The sequence below is a fragment of the Opisthorchis viverrini genome (genome assembly GCF_000715545.1).
Source record: "Opisthorchis viverrini unplaced genomic scaffold opera_v5_388, whole genome shotgun sequence".
Classification (NCBI taxonomy): Eukaryota; Metazoa; Platyhelminthes; class Trematoda; order Opisthorchiida; family Opisthorchiidae; genus Opisthorchis; species Opisthorchis viverrini.
The window spans coordinates 14,110-40,927 of NW_008752045.1; the positions used below are offsets into that span (position 1 = coordinate 14,110).

General features: G+C 41.4%; 1 protein-coding gene across 1 annotated transcript in view; it reads left to right on the forward strand.

Annotated features, from left to right (window-relative positions):
* Positions 1-4,335: 4,335 nt before the first annotated feature.
* The window catches only part of T265_10605 (hypothetical protein), a gene marked incomplete at both ends in the record, with an annotated part of 61,627 nt that continues 39,144 nt past the window's right edge, over positions 4,336-26,818 (forward strand). The window contains 2 exons of the mRNA XM_009177027.1: positions 4,336-4,582; positions 24,534-24,611. Of these exons, the coding sequence (XP_009175291.1) occupies positions 4,336-4,582; positions 24,534-24,611 (325 nt within the window). The remainder of the gene's footprint in view (positions 4,583-24,533; positions 24,612-26,818) is intronic.

The following is a 26,818-nucleotide window of genomic DNA, read 5'->3' on the forward strand; positions in this document are numbered from 1 at the left end:
TGCACAATGGCCAGTTTCTGTCTGAGGAATTTGCGATGCCATTACTGAAGATGCACAAGGCCTTTATATTATCAAAGTTTAAATGCCGGCGTGATATCCGTAATCAATTAAAATATGTTCCAACACCGAAGCAATATATTGTGTAGCTAATACTTTTCCCGGAATATTAGTTGATACCAGTGACTTGTTCCTGAAGGCGCACAAATTACGCAACAAAAGGCAACGAACCACCCGCTTGTGCATAGCAGCTGTGCTAATGCAACACAGTGCAGTGTGTCTTGCGAATTTAGTTAACGCACAGAAGTGCATTTTCTTAAACGTAAAACCAAGTGCGTAGGATTTAAGCGCAGAGGAGGCGAATGAGCAACACATAATTTCAACAGGTAGGTTCCATTGCGAGTACTCACGAATGCGCACATACCGGCCAAAGGTGTTTCCAAATTAGGTCACTGCTGGTTTGCAAGTCATCCTTCGCAGAAGATGCTAACAGAATTTTATCATGTGCACATCCCCTTCCTTTCACTGCTCCTACCAAATTTCTACTCTACGATACTAAGACTTCGCACGTTACTCAAAGAACGCCAGTATTCAAGTCGGCCTGTTATTGGAGACTCTCAACTTTACATAAATTATGTTCCGATCTATGAGTATGGTTTCAAACAGTGAGCAACCCATGGACGAATATATAGTACTTGGAACTCATCAGTTGGATGTACAAAGACAGATCCCGAAAATCTTATGTTTTACTTCATTCTCCAGGGAGTAACTTTGAATCAGCTTTTCTATTTGCCCAACAATTCTGATTTTATAAGTAAAAGATTTAACTAATTCCAGCAAACAGGCAGGTGACTGCCTTCAATTTTTGTTGAATTTTGTCGTGGGTTCCTGCAATAAGTAAACCTAAACAAAACCAGTCAACAGTAGTCGGAGTGTGTACGGACGCCCGATCAACATTTTCGTTCAAAAAATGACCTTGCCAAATCTTGCGTTACTGCACGGTCGCTACTCTAATCAGTGTAACTAGATGGCAGTAAAGTTTATTTTAAGTGATCCGGTTCGCGGTTTCTTCGAACCACCGAAGGCATGAAATCAGAAACTTTATGTTGAATAATGGAAGTTCAAGAACTCGAAAGTGTATTTTACATCTGTACCATGTTCCTATTGCATGGAAAAATGAACAGACTCATAAGTCTACACATCTCACGTTTAAGAACCAAACAACCGGTAATCAGTCGTGTGAGAAATGTGTTCTGGAAAGTCGCTAAGAAATAAACTAAATATGGTAAAGTGAATCATGATTTCGAATTGTGAATGACGTTGGGCATAGTTCAGTTCTAGGTGAGCAGAAATCATTTTGGAATGTGATGGCTAGTAAGGGATTGAAATAGATGCACTCTTCTTGGTTGATTCTGTCAAAGTGGTGGGAACATGAAAACTTTGGTGCGCGTTTCGTTAAAAAAACTGTCATTATAAATCGAGTGAACTGCCTTTCATGAATTCTTAAGCAGAAATTAAATAACACACACATGAATCTCGATTTCTTTGACTGTTGATATCCAGATGGTAAGCACTGGTTGGTGTTTGCTGCGTGTAAATTGGCATAATATTAAATGTGAGCCAATAAATGTAAATGAGCAAGCATTTGTCCTATTAGACAGGCCTATAAAATTTACCTGCCAAGTTAGGTACCCAAAAGGGCAACAAAAGCATGTGTACTACAAACTGAACACCAAATAAATGAGGGTCTTTACTGACTCTTAGTACAGATGTCATCTTAGCTTGGGATAAAGGAAGAAAACTAGCTGTAAAGAAATGGTGTCAGGTTGCCCACACACATGAATCTCGATTTCTTTGACTGTACACATAAGCAAATTTTTTACGCAATTTCATAAAACATCACAGCTGAAACGCAGCAGATAGGAGAGATCCTCTCGCGCCTAACCAGTAACAGAAGTAACACTCCCGCTTTTGGATACACGTCAGTTCCAAGGTCACACACAGTGTAGCAGTTTGCAGTCGCCCTTGCCAAAACACGTAGAAAAATGAGCGTCTGAAAATATGAGATCTGAAGTTCAGGCATAATATTTATGTTTAAAACGTGAAAACAGGCTTAACATTGACAATCAAAGCCCGTAATAACCAGGTTGCTTCTGCTAAAAACCGCAAATCATAGGGCTCTCGCAACCCGCCATTTATTCAAACCTTGACCAAAACGATGAGGTATCATTCCCTGCTGAAGACAACCTCCCATTAAAAACACAGTAGCAATTATTCTTACCAACATACGAATCAACCACATCAAACGCCAAAGGTTATAGCGCCCGCGCACATTGCATAAGCGAAAAACCTTCACCCATTTTTGATAATAGGCCAATGGAATGGTCGTTAGATCGGTCTTCCCCAGCAGCTGGACATGGCCGAGTGATTCAATCAAAAATGAAATCTCCGCGTGGATTTTCGAACACCAGGTAGCTTTTGCGAACCAACGTATAACGCAGCATAAGTATGACGTCAGCCGTTCTATAACTGATCGTGCTTGCAATGGGGCGGCACTCTTCTTCATACGTTTAAGGAAACGGATTCGATTTCGTGTGCCAATCTATCACCAGATGAACAACAGAGCATATGCATAATCCCCGTATCAGCTACCGCCTCCAATATTATAGTTACGCTTCCAACTAGAAATGGTGCTTTACATGATTGCATTCATATCGCATTCAAGCCATGAAAATGGATCCATATTAACAGGTAATTCGAAGGTGACCCATTTGCGCTCAGTGGGTACGCATATCGCTTTGCGTTTTGTTGCAAATAATATTCACATCCCGTGTGTAAACATTGAATACGCTAATTACGTGGATTTGGCATCATGTTTCGTTCCCCGTTGCTTTGCTTGTTACTGGGATATTTTGATTTTTTACACACCAGTGACGTTAAGCAATACGAGTTGATAGCGAAGTTTTTCCATTCCGGGTAGCCAACATGACTAAATGAGTAACGGTTGTCGATATTCTTACATGCATGCGTCCGGAGAGCATATGCATACAGATACCTTCTAGTTCAAATAAGGGACTAAACAAACAAGAGCATCTATATGAAATTTCAGGCGAAACGAATACCTGGAAGGTACAAAAAAATCCTACGGATTACAAGCAAGCAAACAAAGAAGGACGGATTAAAACAAAGCGATCTACATAGGTGTTATTATCTCTCCTTGAAAGCCCCACAGGCACCATGAACGAAGTAAGATATACCCGGTGCTTTCAATTATATTAGGAGACAAATTGACGATTCCTGTGTACTAAACATCATGCAGCAGTTACCTGTATTTACCGTCACCAAACACATTGATAATGAAGCTCCACATTAGAGACGTTCACTTTTATGCAGAAGCCTTTGTATTACGCCCAGAATTACCATGAAGCAGGCTCGAGATTGAATTTTCTACTCAGCTCCTATCACCATATCGTGCACTCGATTCACCAAACAAAACGGGCATTTTTGAGCCAGGGATGTGTTGTGTGGGCAACCACAATTGGGATAGTCTGAACACCTTCACAGAAATTTGCTCACCGCTGCGTTTGCTGTCGCACTGCTGACACCGTTCATATTTTGTTGCACCTAACAAAATTAGGCATAGCTTAGCAAAATTTTTCCCATCACCATAGGCAGGAATACGTTCAGTTCAAAAATTTCATTTTTGCAACCACGCTTCATGATTACTACTGTAAACGGGAGTTTATTTTGAGTGAACGATGCCCAGGATGATGCATATTTGCGCATCTCAAACTGATGAAAGGACAACACTATGCGTGGTAGCTACAGCCCTTGGGATATATGGGTAACCATTTAGATAACGGATCCCAGATTATCGCAGAGAGGTCAATTATTGACTAGCCCCGGATCAAAGAATGTTGGTATGAGAAAACATTGCAAAATTCATGTTACTGTTTCAAAACCTGATGTGTTGCCGTGTCGAGATGAACTGAGAATAGAAAGATGACGTGATTTTTGTTGACAATGTTTAGGTGTATTTCCACACAGGTAAACAACACGAATAATGAAGTCGCTACTAGAATTTTCATACTCAAAACAGTGGGGCAGTATATACGTTCATTTTAAAATCGATAGGTACTTTGTCAAAAAGTCTCAGCCTCAAATTAACCTGTGGAATTCTGAGCCCGTTTATTGATTCGCGACTTACAAGATATTATTATCACTTGATGAACTATCATTTCACCTTCTGGGTATATAAATCGAAATAACATTATTCACTTTTCCAAAAGAATTTAGCCAGTTACAGGTAAACGTAAAACTAAATTGCCGTGTTTCATAATGGCTTCAGTGCCATTGTGCCAGGAAATCAGAAGTTACCACAAATACATGCACATGGATAAAAAGCACCCAATCGCCCATGTAATCACAGAGCCCGGCTTCATTCACAGTACCACCGAAATCCCTTCACCCAGGTTTACCAAACCGAAAGTTTGCTTGTCCAATGCTTTGTTGCATACATTTTTAACCGTTTCTGCTCTTGCCCAAGCTACATGCTTCGTAGGTCGTTTATGGTCATCTGTAGTACGTAAGTGTAGGAATCGCTTATCTACCGGAAACGAAGCTGCGAAGAGGGAGAATGTGAGCATCGTTAAGAATGTTCTTACAGTAGTTCGCCAAAAGATTGTGCGCACTCTCTGCTCACTTGTTGACCAAGACGCGCGTAGTTTTACCGGTTGTTTCGACTGTAGACGGTGAGAGAGCAATTCCGCTTCTGCATCACCTGTTCAAAAACAACAAACTGCGTTTGTATTCAGAAAAGCAGTTCCCAGAGTAAGACCTCTAAAGTGGATCACTTTACACATTTTTGGAATGGGTTATCCGGAAGATTTCGTCCGCGTGATTCCGCCGAACGTTCTACCTATTCACTCTAGTGATGGCCGGTCCCGCTTGTTTCATTGCGGAAATCAATTCTGATAGATAATTCTTACACGTATCTGGTTTACAGATGTCTATTGCGTAGAACTTTACTTTCCTAATAATATCTCTTAACATCCGCTTGCTGCCGGTTGATTGATGCTATTATACAACACCAAACATTTGTTTGAATAACAAGTAATTGAACGATGTGCATGTGTCAATCGGTCATGCGCAGGCAACTTTTTAGGGCACAATACATAAAGCGTTTATAATTCAATCAATCTGGCAATTTACTGTGATTCATAGGAATTGTGTTGTAGCGTAGTACTTATAGTGGCCAGGACGTCAAGCTCAACCAATGCTAGTGCAGTGTTGTTTTACTTTTTCTCCCTTTTTAATTTACCCAATGGGACCCTCATATTACTAGAATAAATGTTATCGCTTATTACATAATCAGAAATCCGTATATCTTGTCCGTAATTTGCGTTGCTTTTGTTTGTTCATTAGGTACTTGGACAGAAAACTGATAGTATTGCGATTTACTGGGATTTACAATAAAACATGTTGACCAGTAGTACTTTTAAATGGTGCAGCTATTTCGGTTGCTGTGAACGCAGCATTTGTTGGAAAAATGTGCTTAGCATAAATCTGCAATAAAGCTAGCTCGTTAGCCCTATAGCCATCACTTTTGCTTGCATGTCAGGACTTTGCATTTTGTTCAGTTCATTCGTGCCTAAAATATAGAGTGGTCAAAAGCCCATATTCTCCCCACCGTATAGTTTCCATATTCTTGGGCATTTTGAAATGCCGATAAAGTGGAAAAACGGAAATTCTTGAGAACCAGTTAATTTGTAATTGGGCACTGAAATCCAGCATTGAATGCATATGGATCTTTGAAACATTCAAGATGCATCATGTAACAAAGCTTGCATCACGCCTTGTTGATGACGTCATATGGAAGATGTTGCGTAACCCTCTGATTTCAGCGGTAGTAAAGAGAAACGTGAATGCACTCCAAACACCTGTGGATCCGTTTGTTTTCTATGTAGACAAGCTATTTGGCTGGGAATCGATTGAGATTTTCAGCAAATATATATATATATATGTACATTATGCATCATGTAACAAAGCTTGCATCACGCCTTGTTGATGACGTCATATGGAAGATGTTGCGTAACCCTCTGATTCCAGCGGTAGTAATGTGAAACGTGAATGCACCCCAAACACCTGTGGATCCGTTTGTTTTCTATGTAGACAAGCTATTTGGCTGGGAATCGATTGAGATTTTCAGCAAATATATATATGTATATATACAATTTGCGGAGAAAATAAAACGCACTCGACACTAGATGGAGCATAGCGCACATAAACGGTAGTGTGATTAAGATATAACTAGAATCAACCACAGAAACCCAATTGAGTGCTGCTAACAGCTAACATTTTGAACGAAACTTTGACCTGCACCTGAACGAGTTACTTTGGCTGAATTTAAACAATCACGGAACTATAAACTATTTCCAATCTAGGAAGGGTCGATGATTTTGCAGGATAAATCGCCCAATAAATGACGATACCTGTTGATTCCCCCTGTGAATCATAGGTGAACAAGGGTAACTTTCCTGGTTTTCTGGCTACTCATGAGTAACATGACTTGCACCTGTTTATTGTGACACCGTTTCGTTTCTTGCTGCTTGTTGCCCCCCGTTTCCTGCCTACATCGAACTGACGCCCTGGGCGGCTGATTATTTTGTATTACCCATATATCGTGCCTGTCAGATAGCCTTGCTGAGCTTTGTTTTAAACGGACGAATCCGCGGAATTTGACCTGTCACGCAACACGAGCGGCCGCGTCGACGCCGACCGAAACATAGTCCCTCACATCCCGAACGTACTGACTCCTGAGCCGTTCCGGCCAACGCACACTGTCTGACTGCCCCTATATGTATAGTCTTACATCGCTTGGTACTTACTTGATGTTGCCCCTATCAAAATCCGTGTTGCGTGAGTGACTATTTCCCGCTCCTGCTGATTGCGTCATTGTTGATTGTACGTTTGCTTAATCCATGATGCTTACTAATCCTTTTGTCTGTAGAGCCAGTTCCTATCAGTCCTCAATATATCATCTGCTCCCCCACGTGTGTCTGCTCCTATTGACTACTGGCCACGAACTGCGTATAATCTAATAGTCGCAATCGTCCTGTGAAATCCATAACCGTCCGGATCTTACAATACCCATAACCAAAAGCATGTGATTTCTAAGTTTACTTGAGTTTGCGAAACATATCAAAAACTATAAAGGTCTGAATTTATTAGCAAATATTGTTGAAAATTGCCGGATTTTTAGATTTTCTGTGGGGAAATGACGGTGATGAAAATGCCGTATTTTCAGTTTTTTTGTGGGGAAATGACGGTCAAATGATCAACAGTCATGAAGTTTGATTCGAAATTTTGTGGCTTATTTTGGCGCTGTTCAATTCATTGTATTTGGTTATCCCGCACAAGATACACCCCAACATCGTCAACCATGTGCGCGTAACCTCGAAGCTGACCTTAGACGATTCGTGGTTTCTTGAGGAAGTTGATGTGAACGTGATCCGGATTAAAACTTCAGAGTGTGAAACGCTGACATTCAGCTGGTTGTTGGTGGAAAAGATGCTAATAACCTTTGCTACCAAACAGCAGATCCATCTAGGCTATTCGCAAATAACGATAAATGTGCAAATCTTCACGAAAACTGGGACAATTTTGAATATGACGCTGAACTCAGGAATCGAAGTTCTTCCTGAAAAATGACTTGTGCAATGACGAGTTTTTGTTTTTTCTACGCACAAGCTTATGTATCTATCACATTTATATATAGAAAATGAAGTTCATGATATTCAATTCATAATATTCAGTTCATAAATATCAAGACCACGATGAACACTGTGCACAGAACCACCAGTGCACTAGCTGAACCTCACGCGGGATTTCACAACTGGCTTGATTTTACTAAATTGCATACATGCTTTTCTTCGTTCTTATTGTAAATATTTATGATACTTCAGTAGGCTAGAAGCGAAGCAAGGAGCCTGGTACATTCACACAGCTCACGATTCAATGTTCTGAAAAAGGCCCTTACCACAGCTCTTAAGCACATTAAAAGATTTATGGTAATAAACACAGAAACTACGCCCAAGCTTGTTTTTGGGGACGACAAAATGTAGATGAGAGATGAATATTAAGGAAAAATCGTGTAGTATTAATCCATATGTGTAAATTAAAATACGCTGGAAATTTTGGTGACAACACGGGGGTGTTCATCGCTGTTGCTGGATATTTGATTTTCAAGGTGCATTTGCTGCAAAAAACTACCCATGTAGATATTCCTCCTTGTTGTAGAAAATAATTTGGGCGTCGGAGTTTAATTGGAAACCGAGGGGTCCATAACTCCTAACTTACGAGCTGTTTTACAACAATATCAGGATATTGCATTATTTGCCATTATAATTAGTTATGATTAGATATGATTAGTTATAACTGATTGTAATTAAATTTTACAAGTGACCGAAGTTAAAATTGTGCGCTCGCGAAACAACCCCAAAATTTTTGGGGTCCGTGTGCCACAATGAATCAGTTAGGGTAACTAAATCAAGGGAAGGACGAGAATGGTTGCGCTCTGAAGTTAGCTTATAGTGTTCACTCACGGNAGTGACGTCTTGTCCCGTTCGATTATGCGAGTTTACGGAGAGCGTAGAGTAAATACACATTTTAGGGGAAATTGTCTGTGTGCATCCGCAGAAAACGCAGATTTCTTCTTTCGTTTGCCTTCGTCCAAGCATTTTACTTGTGACCAGGTGAATGAATCTGGCTCATACAAGTGTGCTCAGAATTACCTACAGAAAATAGGATCTGGTGTAACTTTACAGCGTTTCATATCGATATACTGGACGTGGCGCTTACCTTTTAGGGGAAGTGGTCTGTGTGCATCCGCAAAAAACGCAGATTTCTTTTTTCGTTTGCTTTCGTCCAAGACTTTTACTCGTGACCAGATGAATGAATCTGGCTCATATAAGTGTCCTCAGAATTACCTACAGAAAATAGGATCTGGTGTAACTTTACAGCGTTTCATATTGGTATACTGGACGTGGCGCTCTGATGAACCTCCTATGCGTCCTAGATGCATTTCGTTCGATCATTCGATTCACTGGTAATTTTGAGGAATGGAGAAAAGCTAATTGTTACACTTTTTGTTAGCATCGCCCATCTTACGTAGATCTGGGTACAACAGGTTTTATTGTGTAAACCTGATATTCCCGCAATACTATACAAGAATACCGATGTGTTGGTAAGAGCGGCGATTTAACTTTGATCCCGCGATCCATCAAAATGCTGATCAAGCAAGTCAGCTTTCCAGTGTTATTGCCCGACGAATCATGATGCGTCCGTGATCTCTTTCCGCTATTTTCACGATTGTTTCGCATAGAGAGCATAAATGAAGTGCGGTATTGGGCTAGGGAATGCGTCGGACAGGACGTCAAACATGAATGATTCCATGTCCGAAATATCTTACCAAAGGTAACGTGGGACTGACTTTGCGGTCTAATGAACGATGTTTGTTGTCCAGAAGCTCGTTCATTTATCTTCCAATCCAGCTCTCCCAACCCACGTAGGACATTAGGTTACTAAGAACATTTCATTGTTTTCTATTTACATGACAGCCTTGTATCTCGCACCTGAGTTTCGCAACTTATTTATTTAGTTTTCAGGTATTATTTCAGGATTATTTATGCGCCTGACGTTCTCCTTCGACACATTAAAACACCACGCGATTAGAACGATTACTGTAAGCGTAACGATTTTGCTCGCCTTAAACTTGGGAATTTGTGTATATCCCTGTACCTGAAAAGAAAGTACCCATAATAATTGTATATCCCCAAAGTACACACTCAAAACAATCTTCGAGCGAAATAGCCGACAGCAGTGCCTTCCAGTGAATCCAATCGTGAATCCAGTCGTTGTTTCGATCATGCGACTGGTTCCATAATTTGGATGTAAATTTCTTTTTGGCCTCCAGTTTTAACTCGTTTTTATTCCATCCTCAATTTCACAATTTTGATCCGGGGTAAATGCATTTGTATGAAAATACACTGTGATATTAGGCGAATACTTTCAGTTTGCTTATAGACTCAATATGGCACAATTTCAGTTGGTATGTTTTTTTATGCGTTCAGGGTATCAGTACCCGGAGAGTGTGAATCACTCCATCTGGCACCATCGGATCTACAACAGTTCATTCTGATGCACATTAATCACCAAGCAACTTCACCTTGATTTCCAATAATTGTATAATTCGCAACAACGATAATACTAGAATAGTGGTAGAATTGTTCATTTTTGTGAATCTCATCAACAGTATAGAGAGTTTTCCTGCATAAAAAGGTGTCTTATTTAACTCGAATAATTTTAACACTTCTTATCTGTATGCCGGGTTTGCTGTCAACGTGGGAATCGCTACATGAGGACAAGTCCTGATGGTTTATAACATGTCGGGTTTCACAATGGCATAGCCACACAAGCTGACCAGATTACGAAACTGAAATTTTAGTGGACCATCTGCATCACATTGCCTTGCGTGTTTGATTTTTTGTCGGTTAGTGAAAACGTAGCTTGCATGAAGGCATGATAATGCCGGTCTGTAAGCTCAATCCGGAGGGCAACCTCATCTCCGATTTAGCCGAAAGATAGGGTATAATAAAAAATCAAAGCATTTCTCTAAGCCTGAGCTGCTGGATTTCGTGCTTAACTGTTGGGTTCTGGTACGTTGCAGCAACGTCCGACTGACGCGTGCACTATTGATGGGCTAATTCCTATTCAGCTTGTATTCGACGGCAAATTTTCAACTGCTGAAAGCTGTGGTGTATTTGATCCGATGAAGCCATTCATATTGCGAACTGTCAGACGCTCGTCCGTGAATCATTAAGTATAGGTATATACCACGCAATTACATTGAGGGAAGTCAGTTGAATATCTGTTGTGTCGGGAAATAACGTGATACCGTGTTAGTCATTACGGGCGTTTGCGCTGTAAAATCCGTGGTACGTTATCCCTAATTTCCTGCGAGATTGTTCGAGTCATGACCGACGCTTGTAAATCAGGAATGTTGAAGGCTATCGAGCTCAAAAAGCCCGTCTTTGCCCGCACGTTCGCTCGCAAAAATTTACTGAATCAAAGGTCTTGCATCCAACCCACCTGAATCTCTCGAATGCCTCACCTAAATTAAGGCGATCTGGCTGCAGTCCAACAGTGTTGCTTTATTGAATTAAAATAGCACTTGAGCACCGGAAAATTGCTGCTGCTGAATGTACCAGAGTTATGATGACAGGTATATTCTATATCACGGGAAGGCGATAGTACACCTCGAAATTAGGTTCGACACTTCATGAAGTATTCAAGCGATTTGTTAATAGATTAATTAGTACTAGTTTTGAGTTCAGTTTGAGAATTTGTAAATCCACGGTGATCTCTCTAGTCATTGCCACTCGCTGAATGCTCTGCAGACACCAAGGTCAAAGTGAAATACATCAGCCGTACAGCTAAGTGTTAAGTTTTATTCTATTGGCATAATCACATTGGCAGACGAACTCACGGGGCAGTTGACCAGAGTAACGTGCACTCGTTTGTTGAACTCTTGGGCTTTTCGAAGTCACCACAAGCAAGGTCATAGGGCTATGTAATAAAATGTTTGTCACATGTTTATGCACATGCTAGATCATAAGCAGCCTCACACACGGATGCAACTTTCCCGAACATTAGAGGTATCCCTCAACACTTCGCGCAGGTGCGAATTGGGGCAGTTGCCGATTCTTTGCTTGCATCTAAATAGTTGGCTGATTAATGCAATGGAATGGAGCTTTGATGTTCGCTATACCTTTGCCACAACAAGGTTGAGCGAGAAACGCGTGTAAGCAATTAGCCAAAAAAGCTTTATCTAAGTGATAACATTTAGGCGTGTAAAGTTACATGTTTATTTCGTTCAAAATTCATTATCTTTGTACCAAGCTCAAGTAAATGTGTACTTTGTTTATATGAGGCATGGTTCCGCCTGGACACCATGCGAGCTTATATCAAGTGCACACAGAATATTAGTAAAAATATTGGTAAATATTGTACCAAGCAACTTTCGACGAATTATTGCCAAGTGCCTGGTTAAGAAGCAATCGGTGCCATTTGAACTGCACTTGCAAGGCCAACCAGCGTTTTCGGAAACCGTTAATTCTACACATAATGATCTGCAGCTCGCCCATCAGGGAGTGCACATCTTGTCGCAAAAATTCAGTATTACTTCGATTATACCATTATACGGAAGCACCGATTTGTGTGGTCAACGGTCAACAGTGGACAAGAAAATGAACGTTCTTTCTGATTTTTATTGGCGAACCACTACAACTGATAACCACACAAGATCAATCGATGTTTTTCGATGCACAGTGGACCACGCGTGAAGTGTATTGACTCCTTGGTGTCTAATGTGCATTCGAAATGCACCTTTCTGCTTCTAGAGACCACGTGTTACACAACATCTTCCATATAAACAATATATGCTTGCGTCAGCAACAAGGGTCGGCGCATGCCTGCCAAAATAATGCTTATTACATATCTCAATGAATCACATGCGTGTGAAGGTGGATTTTGGTATTGAATGACAGGTCACCCGGATATCTAAAATTAATCTGTCCTGGCTCTGCGGACACTCTAAACTGCGATGGACACTGAAATTACGCAGGTCTTGATTACAAATGTACAACGCTAGGTCCGGAAACGTATGACGTACGAAGTAGAATATATAAATTCAAGTGAATTTTCCGTCTAGTTCATGAGCAATGAATTTGCAGACAAATGAAACTAGTTCATAGTAGGCAATGCATTCTGTGTTTGTTAAGAACTGCGCTGACCAACACAGCTGAGCTTCACCGAACCCAGACCCGCTTGTTTATCCTACTACATGTTATTTTCCAAAGGATCGTGTAAATACACTGGTGTGTAGATGCAGTGGTGTGGATACCACCGCTTCATTCCATGATGACACAATAAATCTCCTGGTCGTCCCGTCCGTAATGTTTTCATTCGAATGTGTGCTTGCTAACGTCGACCCATATTGCAATGAGTACAATAATTGAGACACCGTGACAATTTCCTACACTGAAATGAAATCATTATTTATTTACATAACACTTAGCTTCCAGAACCTGGCTGCGCAGCTTTCGAGGATCACCGTATGTGTATTGTATCGAGACTCCGCTACAGCGGTGTTCACTTAACTCAAACAAAATGGACCTTGCCGGAAACTAACGTTTGAATACCAGCATTTCACCACAAGTAGCTGAACGACAAGTACTAGACCCACCCTAGAAACTTGGACAAAAGCCTATATCGTGTGTATCAACCTGTGAATTTCATGAAACGGGAAGCACTTTTGCAGAATTTCCTATTTGTATTATTTGTCTTTTTAAGCATAGCGAATTCAGATCCCATATGAAACACACTCTACGATGCTACTGGATGTGTGCAACGGTATAGAGTGGGCAAAACAGGTTCCGAAAACAGAATGTTTTCAGTGAATAACAGCTCATTTCGCTGATACCCTCTAGTTTTACTAAAATTGCTTGTTAGTTTAACTCAACGTTTTAAACATCGTGGTTGAGGATTTGTCTTTGCAGTTGAAACGGGACCATGTGAGCCATTCACAACTTTAGTCCGCATTTTTCCCTTCATTGTTTTGAAAAAAGTGAATCAATATGCACCATTCAATAGTTAATTATTCAACCAACAGTCGGCGTATACTGCCAACGATTATCGGTAAAATAAACAGTTGCCTATCCTAATTATCAAAACCAAAGCTTTATAGGTTTAACGTGAATGATTTGTTTCCCCGGTTAAACAGCGGGTTTCACTCAACATTATTTTTACAAAAATCTTGCAGGACAAAATTTCCTCGCTCACATGATTTATTTTAGAATTGCGCAGAAAGAGAGCTACGCGGCGGGTTTCCCAAGGGTGAAAGTTCTTTTTGACTTTGCGTGCCTTTTTGAAACAAACAATTTACTCCAACAGAACAAGTTTTCTTTTATTGCTGGTGACTGCGCGGGTGGCAAGCTTGAATTAGAATCGATATGTTTACTAATTCCCAAGCTGAAGTACAGTATGCGGACGCAGAGTCCCTGTGAAAATTACGGAACCAAAACCACATCGTGTTTTGAGGAATAGGTCTATACAGTATAACTACAGGTCTTCTTCTGTTGATCAGTTTGCTTGTACGCGCAACAGGAGGGATGATCATACACGCTCCAAGGGACGTGTGAGCAGCAATGTGAAACCGTTCTAACTTGCGTGCCAAATCAGTACCTCGGTGAACAGCAAGCTAGCTGAAATAAGTGAAAGATACCTATGGAAATTTGTGGACATGTCTGAGTTCAGCGAAAACGTGGACAAATATAAATTGGTTTATACAGTGTGCACCATGTTTAGGTGAACTGTGATATCCTAGCACAACGGCACTGCGACAATAATAAAGGACAATACCTCAACTCTCGCCTTTCCCAGATATCGAATTTCAAAGAGTCAATTTGCAAAACGTTTACCATGCCAGTTTTATTTTCTTGCTCGAAAACTAAACTTTTGGTACTTCAAAATAGCCGAACGCGTTTTGGCTCATGAATTTTCCAAAGGGATTCCAAGGCCTTTAGCAATTCCGAGGCTTAAACGGTTTGACATAATACCCCTTTCATTTTAGGATGAACACTTTGTTCTTTTCCTCCCACTTTGAGAACTTGGAGAATTTAGTTGCAACTTAATAATTTGTGGTAATCTTTACCCTGAAATAACCCCAATTATTGGTATAAAAATCATATAAATTTTGCTAGCCATCCGATTTTAACAATTCTTGGTTCATGTAAGTTGTGCCTTGATTTTCATCCAGATTTACAAAAGGATTAACGGGACTAATTAACAGTAATCCGGCGCAATTCCCCACTGATTTCCATACCACTAAGAAACCTTGCTGCGATTTTATGGGATTTCTTATTTGATGACCACCCATTACAGCATTCCTATGTCTACCGCAGGAGGTGCATGCAGCCAGTCGCTTATGATGCGCAAAAAAGACATTCCCCGAAACTCACGTATTCGGCGTAAACTGCCGTACATTTTGGCCATATGGCGCATTTATCATAAAACACTATATTGAAGATGAAGATTTTAAAAAAAGTGGCACTTTTTGGTGACGAAACCAGATTTTCATATTCATGTTATTTTTTATATCTCGCACCAAGATGACGGCTGCCGCGCCATGATACATTTCACACTTTATCACGCTCTCCAAACTCCAACAACAGTCACAGTTGAAGCGGATATTCAAATGTTTCGGGTTCTTAAAACATTTAGTATATAACTTCTGTATGAAGCTTGTGGGGGTGTTTTAGAACTCCCATTTGCAACAGGAATCTTGCATTGGAAGAATCTGTGTACCAAGCACTAATTTTTAAGGAACAACCTTTGGCCCTGTTTTCTATAGAGGAAAATATTGGTAGCTCAGGTAGCGTAGATGGTGGTCGTTGGATTGTTCGCTGAGCTGGGCAATTTGGTTCCAAATGTTTCATCACCAATCGAGGTGTCATCATCAGTGTGTTATTGTGGAGCGTAGTAGTGCGTAGCGGTGGGTTGGTGGTTGTGCGTTAAGTAGTGTTGTGCATGTGTTAATATACGAGCTGCAAGCAGGGGATGACCTTTGGTCGCGATTAGTTGTTCGATCGGGCGACTGTATTGGTTGCTCCGTTGTCCTGTGTCTCCATTTGCCGATACCCATATGACCTTAGAGCATGACATCCCCTGACGTAATCTGGTCAATGCTAGAGTGACCTTTGTCCTTTCCAGTCCTGGGCTGTGACCTTTATTGATTTGCCTCCAAGGAGTTCCTTGTTTCGTTGTTTATGAGTCCAATATTCGGTCCTCCTTGAGTTTTCCCGTTGAGATGTTGGTCTCTTGCACGTAGAGGTGCGTGAGTTGGGTCCATTTCGGTGCATTGGTTGATCGAATGTGCCATGGAATACCGTGCTTCCAGAAATTCTCTTCTGTGCCCCATGCCTCTATATGCCAAAATTTCTGCGTTTTCCAAGTTGAATTTGTGGTCTTCTTGGTCCTCGTGTATGGATACCAGAGACAGGAGGTCATGCCTCCTGACGGCCGCGTTGTGTTCCTTTATTCGTAACCATAGTCTCCTCTCAGTTTGTCCGACGTAGAATTTGTTGGAGTTGGTGCAGTTGAGTTGGTATATCACACTGTTCTTCTTGGTTTGTCCTACGGTCTAGAGATTAATTTCCTCAGGGTGGCATTCGGTCTGTGGGCCACAAAGATTCCTTTTTGAGTCAATAATCTGGTCGCGAGTTCTGATTTATTCTTGATTTAAGGCAGGAGTACCCGTCTGGTGGCTCTTTCTTGAGGTCGACGTTGTTGCGGTGTCTTCTTCTTCAAGCTGCTCTTGATAATTCTCTTGATAAAATTCCTTGGATATCCATTGTTCTGGAATACCCTGAGTAGATGGTTTTCTTCCTTCTTCCGCAGTTCTGTGGTGCTGCAGTGTGTCTCCGCCCTCTTGAACAAGGTCTGGATGCAGCTCTTCTGCGATTTACTGGATGATCGCTATTGTGGTTCTGGATTTGATCTATATGAGTCTCCTTCCGGTAGTGACAGGGTTCCAGAGTCCCATCCATCTTTCTGTTCACTAGAACGTCTAAGAATGGTAGACGATTGTTTCTTTTCAGTTCGATTGTAAAATTGATAGCTTCAAAATTGGTGTTGAGCAGTTCATGTGCCTCGTGTACTGAATCCCGTTTCATGATGACAAAGGTGTCGTCCACGTAGCGGATCCAAAGTTTTGGATTGATGATCGGCAGTACCGCATGCTCTAACCTTTGCATTACCACCTCAGCAATAAATCCTGATATTGGCGATCACATTGGAGTTCCTTTCAGCTTTTGATATATTTCTCCATCGAAAGTAAAGTATGTATCCATTCAAAAGCCCAGCAGTTTGCCTATACATTTAGGTTTCATGGTTCCTGTTGTGTTGGGCTTAGTCTGAAGCAGTTCTGCTATGGTTGTCCTGGCGAGGTTGTGGTTGATTTAAGGGAAACAGCGATGTGACGTCTAATGAAAGCATGATTTCATCGTCTTCTATACTGACGGTCCGTAGTTTGTGTAAAAAGTGACCTGCATTATTGACTGTGTGTTCCGATCCGGAGATCAAGTGTTTCAATCTTCTTCATAAGTCTTTTGCTAATTTGTAAGTTGGGGTTCCCGGAAGTGAAACGACTGGTCTAAGTGGAGTTCCTTCTTTGTGCACCATTGGCAGTCCGTAGAATTGTGCAATGTACAACACACAGTCAATAATGCAGGTCAGTTCCTACACATCGGCTTTCATTTGCCATTGTTCCTATCTGGTTATTTCGTGTGTTGCTTGCAGTTTCTTGGGTGTCGTATTGATTTGATTGATGATGTTTGAAGTTGGGTCATGATCGATTTGTTTGTAGGTCGTGGTGCCATTTAGCAGTTGTTTGGCCTTTTCAATGTGATCTGGCTTGTCCATTATCACCGTGATGCGTCCTTTGTCAGCCGGTAGTATTACGATTGTTTCATTTTTTCGTAGGCTTGTGAGTGCGTCTCTTCCTTATTTGGAAATCAGTTGCACGTTTCTATTCCGTGTGATCGCCGGTACGATTGTCTGTCATATCTGTTGTTGAACCTCTTCGGACGTTTCGTTTGTTTTCAGGGCATGTTCTAAGTTGGCTAGGCAATCCCTGTAAGATGCGTCTCCGACGTTGAAGTCGAGTCCTTTCATTAGCAGTTCCTGTTCAGCTGTGCTGAGTTGGCGGCCAGATAATTTCTTGATCAAAGCGTCGTAATTATTGTGTTTGTTGTTCCTCGTGAGCTTGCGCAATTTGTCTCCGTGGCTGTTCTGCGTTTGAACTTGACATTATCCAGTTTGCGTCCGATTGCTGCTTCAAGTTCTGCCAAGTGTTGAGGACTGGTTTCAGTCGAATAATTTGTCTTGCTTTCGTTAAGTACTCTTTCGTGTTTTCTGAGACGGTTGTGGGCATCTGTTATCATGAACTTAACCATTCGTCTGCCATACTTTCTTGCTAGGGCCCACGCCTGCGGATGGTCTAGCGCAGGTCTCTGATTAGTACCGGGTGGCAGCAGGTTCCTACGTAGACATTCATGGAGGAGGTGTAATTGTTCGCGCATAGAGGCTGGTCGGCAGGCGAAGTTTTCCCAGCGAAAAAGCTTCTTTTAGCGTTGTACGCCCGAATTGGTTTTCTATAGAGGAAAATGCCGGTAGCTCAGGTAGCGTAGATGGTGGTCGTTGGATTGTTCGCTGAGCTAGGCAGTTTGATTGCAAGCGTTTCATCACCAATCAAGGCGACATAATCAGTGAGTTATTGTGGAGCGTATTAGAGCGTAGCGGTGGGTTGGTGATTGTGCGTTGGGTGGTGTTGTGCGTGTGTTAATATGACGACGAAGCAACCAATGGAATCGCCCGACCGAACAACTAATCGCGTCCAAATTTCATTCCCTGCTAGCAGCACGTATATATACACAGGCACAACACTACTCAACGCAAATTCAATAACTCATCGCTACGCACTATTACGCTCCACAATAACGCACTGATGATGTCGCCTCTATTGGTGATGAAAAGTTTGCAATCAAATTGCCCAGCTCAGCTAACAAGCCAACGACCTCCATCTTTGTCCCTGTATACGTGTTCTCTCTGTTTAACATTGATGTCGCCATAATGATCGGGGAGAACAGTAATCAACTGATCCGCTTGATGCCCAGCTCGCTAAAAAGCCAACGACCTCCATCTTTGTCCCTGTATACGTGTTCTCTCTGTTTAACATTGATGTCGCCATAATGATCGGGGAGAACAGTAATCAACTGATCCGCTTGACTATAATTTTGATGGATTGCCAGAGTGAAGTTGGGTTTCCATCCATACCGACAAATTGTATATGTGAATGACTTTGAACAAATGTTTGTTCGCTCAGTGCTACCTGCCGCACCGAGATCAAATCGATTCGGGAGGCGCTGACCTCTTGCACCATATTCAAAATTCCATAAGGCTGTGGCCCAGATAAGGTACATTAAAACGGCATGCTTCGTGTCTAATGCTTCTAAATGTTTCTGTCTCATTTTATACGACACGTTTTATAAGTGCTTCGTAAAACTTCAACAGAGTTATAACGGTTCTGAAAAGTGTCGGTAAAAGTGCTTAAACTCCGGCAGTTATATGAGTTTGACGACACACCAGACAAAACAGTGTATGCACGCGATTGTTCCAAAATGGTTTTCAGTCTTCAAACTAAATCCTTCTTAACTTGCCAAACACTTAAGTATTACAAAATCACGGCGGCTTCAAAGCTAATCAAGCTCATCGTTCGTTATCCCCCCTTCACCTACAGGAAAACGCGGGTCAGCTGGCAAGCCCATCAATCCGTTCGGCCGACAAGCCTATCATCCCTCTTTTACACTAGGTATCCGCATAAGCCTTAAAACGTTGCGGAAGATTTAGTATATATTTGCTGCTGAATACTTCATGATGGGAAACAAAGTCACTCATGAACGACCGAATAACCCCTGCACAACTGCGTTAACGCGTCCCGGTTGAATGGCAGAGAATGACAAGTGATTGAAAATAGCATTATTCCGCAGTAGGTGTACTATTTAAGTGTGCGAGCTTGAAAATAAACAAAATAATGATCAATGGAATAAATAAATCATTTAGCGACCACTCAAAATTAATAAATGTTTGACAAAAACTAATTTTTAGCGGTGAAATTATAGCACTCGGTTTACAAAGCATAGAATAAATACGTCGTTGACAATGAGTAAGTCAATGTTTCTCAACACCGATATGTAGCTACAACAGGTAGAACTCAAGTGTGCTTTGCACTAAAAATCAAGCTATAAATCGGCTGAAAATGCTGTTGAAATTGCGCTAGGATTATCCGACTGCTGTTTAACCGTATCTGACTCAGAGGAAACCTTAATTATCCAAGGACTCTGGATATGTCCAAGAAATACCAGAGAAGCACGAAAAAGCTAACCGATAATTTCCAAGCTTAAATACCTTTCATACTCAGATGTCTGCGTACGGAATACAGCCAATCTCCTGCATGTTTGCAGATGGTTACATGATAAAGGATTCAGACTCCCAGATTAGAGTTCAATTTCTACTAAATGTTCACCACACGAACATTAAGAAAGATCGGCGTTTGCTTTCACCGTTGCTTGCTTATGAATTTCCTTCAACCAGTTGAAATACACATTCGGCGTATAGCAAACCTAGAAAATGATAAGTAAATTTCAGGACATTCAGGTTAGAAGGATAGATAACAAAAAATGACAAAGCTAATTTTCAACAAATTCGTCATGTTCTTTATTAATATACGTATCGGTGTATCGCAAAAGCAGACAACATATTCAACTAATTCGTTTCTTTCAATCCGCCACACTTTTACCTACGCAACAAAACAACCACTCCGTTGTGAATCAACGATTTGTATTTACAGCTTCAAAGCGTGGTTAGCTATGGTAAAGATAATTACAAGTTGGGTGCGCTGTAGACGATATTGTTTTTAGGGTCTTCATGGTTGCTGGCACAAAATCACTTGTGCAATTTTCCGTTCTCATCACGCCTAGTTCTGGTGGGATAATTAGTCACAAACATCATGATGTCTCTTGATTAATATGCTCATTTAAACTAAAAATTGTTAATATTTCACTGCATTCGTTAAGAATACCCACTTAGAAGTTAAATATAATGGTGTACTCGCAAGCACAACATACTAAAAATGTGGGTAGTGCACAATATCAGGAAAGGAAGAAAGCCATACGATGCTTTCGACGACAACGGTTTGAAGGTGAACCGCGTGATCATTTCGTCAATAATTTGGGGGTCATAAAATCCTCAACCCTTTGGGTGCCCCATGACAGATTGGTGGGCTGCATGAGAGAAAGTCAGGCCTCCCAAACACCTGTGCGAATATTTTATTTATCGGGTAAATATCGTGTGCACTACTGACAAACTAAGGCAAGCAAAAGGAGCCAAAGGCCACTTACAATCGTAAGTTAACTATAATAATTTGGGTTATTATAAAAAATGAGGCTAGGCCGAAGCGTTCCACTAAACATTGCCCCTGCCATGAGTAGTAGCCCACGTTCATGCCAAATTTGGTGGGCTCAATATAAGCACTCAACATCACGGTGGACAACTTACACTAGGTGCAAACCAACACGGAAAGACTATGTGCCAAAATAAATATACTATTTGACGTCACTTGATAAACAGTGTTCAACGTTCTCAACAAAGCGTTTAGGGGCTGGGGCTTAGTATCTGGGTCCACTTCATCGGGGCCGCTGGGTCACACAAAAAAATTTCCTGTTAAAAATTATTGACAAAATCTTCTTATGTCATTTTGGTGTTAAGATTATTTACTAGAACAGTACGCAATCGGTACATATACCAAATAATAAATGTTGGTGAACATCGATTCCAGTCTTCATTTCCAAGTAACATAGTTATCCAGAGTAACGGGGCTACCTTACTTAATATGATGCCTGTTGATTTTGGAATACCCTTACCCACATTCGTCCACTAAATACTTTGATTTTACTTTGAGCAGCTTGTTAGTCCATATCGATGGAACGACTTTGCCATACTAAAATGACTAAAGTATCTTTGACAGTTGATGTGAAACAATTCACAGCTATCCAAGGTGATTCCTCACGACGTGTTGAGCTGCATTGGAAGAACGCCTCATCGAATGTATAATGTTTCATTAAAGCTTTATGGGTAAGTAAACTCCCCAGCCGGAGCATAGGGATATTTGTTGGCATGAATTTTTAGGTATGCTTTTCAAGTCCGTGAAAATAGAGAGACGTCTGGCATGCTGTGCTGGCCATCAGGCATTCTTGACTGTGGAGTTTGTGAACGTAAATAAATTTGGTGTATTCCGTGACCGTAAGAGTGCACGCGTTTACCAGACTCCTTAGAAATGGTGATCCGTGCATTTTTAAACGGTCACACCTATTTGAGCGCTCTATCATCTCGATTCACCACCTCTTTAGGCAGTGATTCACTTGCACGTACAACACAAACACAGATATTTTTCTGTCTGCAATTATCTACAGTTATGTTTTCGAACCCGTAGTTTAACAAACATCCAAGTGGGAAAGACGAGATATGTAATCAAAAATAAGGATAACCTAGGTCTGAACAGGTGAGTCTGTGGTGGAAGCTGAACATGGGAATTTTACTATTTGATTATATTTTCACCGTGTTGCTTTGTAATCCAGTTGTGCAGCATATGCGAATGAAGCTATACATTTGCAATGAAGACATATTTACATCAAACGACTTTGTATGCCAAGAAGTCTCTTACTGAAATTTGCTTTCCCTGAAATCCGCTACGCAGAAAGAGCACACGAAAAATTTCATTTAAGAACAATGGGACAATAAACAATTTACCGGCAGGAAACCCGCCGTCAGTATCATAAAAACGGAGGCTTCATTCGCATAGATTTGCATAGTAGCTCCTGGCCAGAATAAAGAGTAGATTGGCAATTGAGCGTAAGATAATTTATTTATTTTGATAGGTATATATCGCACATGGGAAACCCGAAAAATATAACCCGGCTTGGGTGATGCCAATGACAAATCACATTACAGTTATACATATGTACAAACACCTAATCGGGAAGCATTCAACATACCCGTCTGATCTGCCCGAGCTCACAGCAGACAACAACTGGAAAATTCACAGCAGAAATAAAAGCATATTGAAACCATACACAAGTAATCACGTGCAGCAAACCATCGTGGCTGAAGTGCTCTGCGGTGCAACAATGGGAGTGCTTCATAATGTGGTCTTGAATGCGCCGCACGGGAGGAAATTCGGTTGTAAGATCGCAAGTATCACCGTTTCGAACAATCTGATGAAGCCTGGAATAAACACATTAGGGTGTGCTAGTCGGCCAGCGGATAATTTCTACGCGCGATTACTACCACTTACCAACGTAGGAAACCGGGGATACGTAACGGAGCTTAGGTGGTGTATATGACAGAGCCACACGAAATGCACGCGAGCATAATCCTTTAATGGTTTTTACCCTAATTTCATATCAACTATACGTCATGTAATTCAGAACGTAAGCCTCAGTAAAATGTATGCACAGGGAAAGCTATAGTTGGACATCTGACGGTGCAGCGGTAGCGTACGGGAAATTTGCCGATTGTGCAAAAGTAAACGACTGAATGTTTTGCAACACTGAGTGAACCATTGGAGGAACTCAGCTGTTACTTCGATATTAAGCACAACCAAAGATAATTTGGCATCCACAATGTCCGTTGGGAAATGCAAATGCATTTGCATTTCGATGAAACAGTTCACCGTATGTTCGAGGCCCCATCCTGGGGCACTAGATTAATGTGTTTCTCAGACCTCTAACCGTCAACCAACTTAGTGTTAGGGACTCGGTGAGCAGTGCCGGGATATCCCAGTGTAGCTCACTGTGTAACTGAGGTGCGCAGACCTTCACACCTCAGTAAGGTCCAATATCCTCTTGACGAAGGACATCTCGATACGCTAAACAACACATGACCAACAAAAAACGAACCCTTGCATCATCACAGAAGCACGCAGAACATCACCGAAATATCGAAGACTCACTCACAGCTCCCAGCGGGCTGCGTTCTGCGTGCTTTTCGGAGAACCATGATATTGTATGTGAGCAGCTTAGGATGGATGACGGAAGCATGATCGTTATGGTTGTGAGAGTTAAATGCGTAAGATGAGGAATATGAGAATTTCGCATACTATATGGCGTTTGTGAATTATCATTCATCACTCATGATCACCGGTAGAATCCGTTGGGCCAACTGCCCGTGAATGGAGGGATTTTACTTTAGCGGAAATTGGTAGCGTGATTCATGTGTATTTGCCCTATTGTTGAGTATTTAACGGATGACGCAAGTTTTACGCAGATTTGGCATTTTTCAAACTGTCTCATACACTGTCTTGGCTGTTATTCAGACTGAATTCTATTTAGCGCCATTCTTGGAAATATAATCTGGCCTTGTTGGATTGCGTTTAGCTCGGCAAAGGCCATTTCAATACTTTGATTGAATATAATTGGCCCTGGAGTATTTTGAAATGTGATGTGCCGCAGTTTCGGATAGTTGTCAAACGCCTTTTTTAAATGCTTTGCAAATAATCCTCTAAGCTGATAAATTTTGTCCTACGTCTGCGTTGAATACACAATCCACTTTCGCATTCAGAATGATGTCCCAGTTCATGGAAGCGCATCCAATAATTCATGACAATCTCTACAGTGTCATTTCCATGGTTTACTTCGCTTCTACTTACATGCATCAAATATTAAGCCACAAATATCTTCTTTGGGCAGGGGATATTTTTGTCGTCCATTAAATGTCCATGGTCAAAATATTCTGGCACAAAATATCATTAACGTAGTAAGCATTACATTTGTTCCAATATGCATTCTCTGTATTTCTTATTTTAGTACGTCTGTTCGACATTCTTGATAGTCAGTTGCAACTCGACCATGATGTCATATTGGGCGTTAGCACTAACCTATCGGGTAGGTTAAGAGCAACCGATTCTCCATGTGAATAACCCTGACACTGCCTTCGTTGCTGTTTGCATAGCCATATTTTTCATCTCATTTTTTATCGATTATGAATTTTGGTTTGTGCATATTCGTGTAGATATATGTATGTATGTACATCTATTCCATTTCATCACTTGAGTTTCAACACGTTTTCAACAAAACCAGGTGGATCATCTTCAGAACAACAAATTGAGTGTCAATCTTAATTTTGCAGAGCTCGTGAATGAATTTGATCTGTATTTGGTGACTATGGATTGGTTTAGTGAATTTCAGCTAAAACATTATGCCCGGCGTAATGGCGAATAATATGAATTCACACTCTGAGCAGAAAAAATTCTGTAGAATTAAATTGAACCTGTAGAGGTATGGAGTCCTAGTGGGTTAAGTGCACAGATATATACCATTCAACAATTCTAACTTCAGCAAACGAGCCTGGCAATGCAATGAAATATCCAGTTAAGTAAAGTCCGCTTGACACATGTGGCAGTCTTTCATTCGTTGTGAATAGTGCCTACGAGAATGAAACCTACCAAGTAGCGATCTAGATAATCTCGGACCTTCCTTGATTGTGTTGAGTTTGGCATAGGGGAACCGTTTAGTTCTTATAACGGAACTGGACCTGTCAGCGACTCGAATGTTTTCCCGGATTTTTTTCAAAAGCGACACGTAGCACCATCTTACATAAGACTATGACAGCATAGTATAGTCTATAAACTAACCATTGCGCCGAAACCGATTGTCTGGCCTGACACTTTGCGTTCTCATGTGGGATAATATACGAGATCACGGAGACGCATCCATTAAAATATAGGATCTTCGACTGTATGGCAATTCTGTCTTTCATTGAACATCCCCGGCCAAATTTTTTTCTGAAACAACCTTTTGTGGTAGAGGTTTCACATGTAAATTCTACGAAGTTTGCATGCGATCACATTGAGTTAACGGTAAAAGCTTGAGCATTTATGTTACACGGAATTCGTACAGTTGTACAAGTGTGGTTGCCCCAATAGCGAAAAGTATCCAAGGCTACGCATACGCCACACGTCCTGACTAGTGCGCCTTCTGCTGCTGGACACATTCAATAATCCCTGTTCCCGTTGTTCAAACAAAAAACTGCTTTCTACTTCCCTAGTTACTGCTATCAATAACCTCAGGACCAATCCCTTTTCGAGAGCGGATCTAAAAGAATGGATGGTTAAATTAGTCGAATACAGCGTTGAAATTCAGAAACACTAGAATTGTCGGTCACTTATGCGCCTGCCTTTGTCCTGTAGTCTGAAGAAAATTAAAAATCGGCACATCACCACTCCTATCAGTTTGGAATCCAGCTAACTGCTCTTAAGTCAGTGTTTAACCGTTGGGCGACGAAGCGCCGCTGACGCCAAAAGTCCCCGTGATATCGGGTCCGGCACGTTTACTTGTGAATGCCGCAATCAATACGAGCTCATTATCCAGATACATGAAACAGGATTCTTCCCTCAAAACTAGGCGGATAAATTTGCCGAGGGTTGTCTGAGGAACTCACTCCTGATCTTTGAACAAGGCTGGTAAAAGGTCACCGAAAAAATAAAATCGCAGCACATGGTGACCATGATAATTGTTGGTCGAGTTTCTTGGCCCCCTGTATCTACACTACATGCCGGTTGGCTGTCACGCTCGCCTTCATTTGACTTCGGGTAATCGACCACATCAAGTTACGTTCAGGGCCGGCTGGGGCGTTTCTCCGGGATTCGTTCCGATACCCGTGCTTGAGTAGCCTAATAGTGCCCGTTTCCATGAACTATGCAAACAGGTGGCACCTTCGTCCCAGCGTCATCTAATGTCTGATGGTGGAGCCCCCAGTAGAAACTCCAGAAGACACTAATATGAAGTATCACAAACATACAAAACAGCCAGTTTTTCACTTGTCAAAAGGTGTGCCTCTTCCTTGCACGGCGCTTAAAGAATTGGGAAGACCGACGATGGAGAGAGCGCGATCGCAGTCAAGGAATATTTTCTACAAAGAACAGTTGTCGGTACCTGGTGGCAATGAGATCGATCCGAGTTTTGGCCGGAAAGCCGGTGAAGGAATCCATGTGGCCAGGTGGATCGTACTGCAGAGTGAAAGCTTCATAAAAATATCCTGCGTTCAACATCACTACAGAGGGTAAGGACCGATTCCAATCCATGTTGGTTGA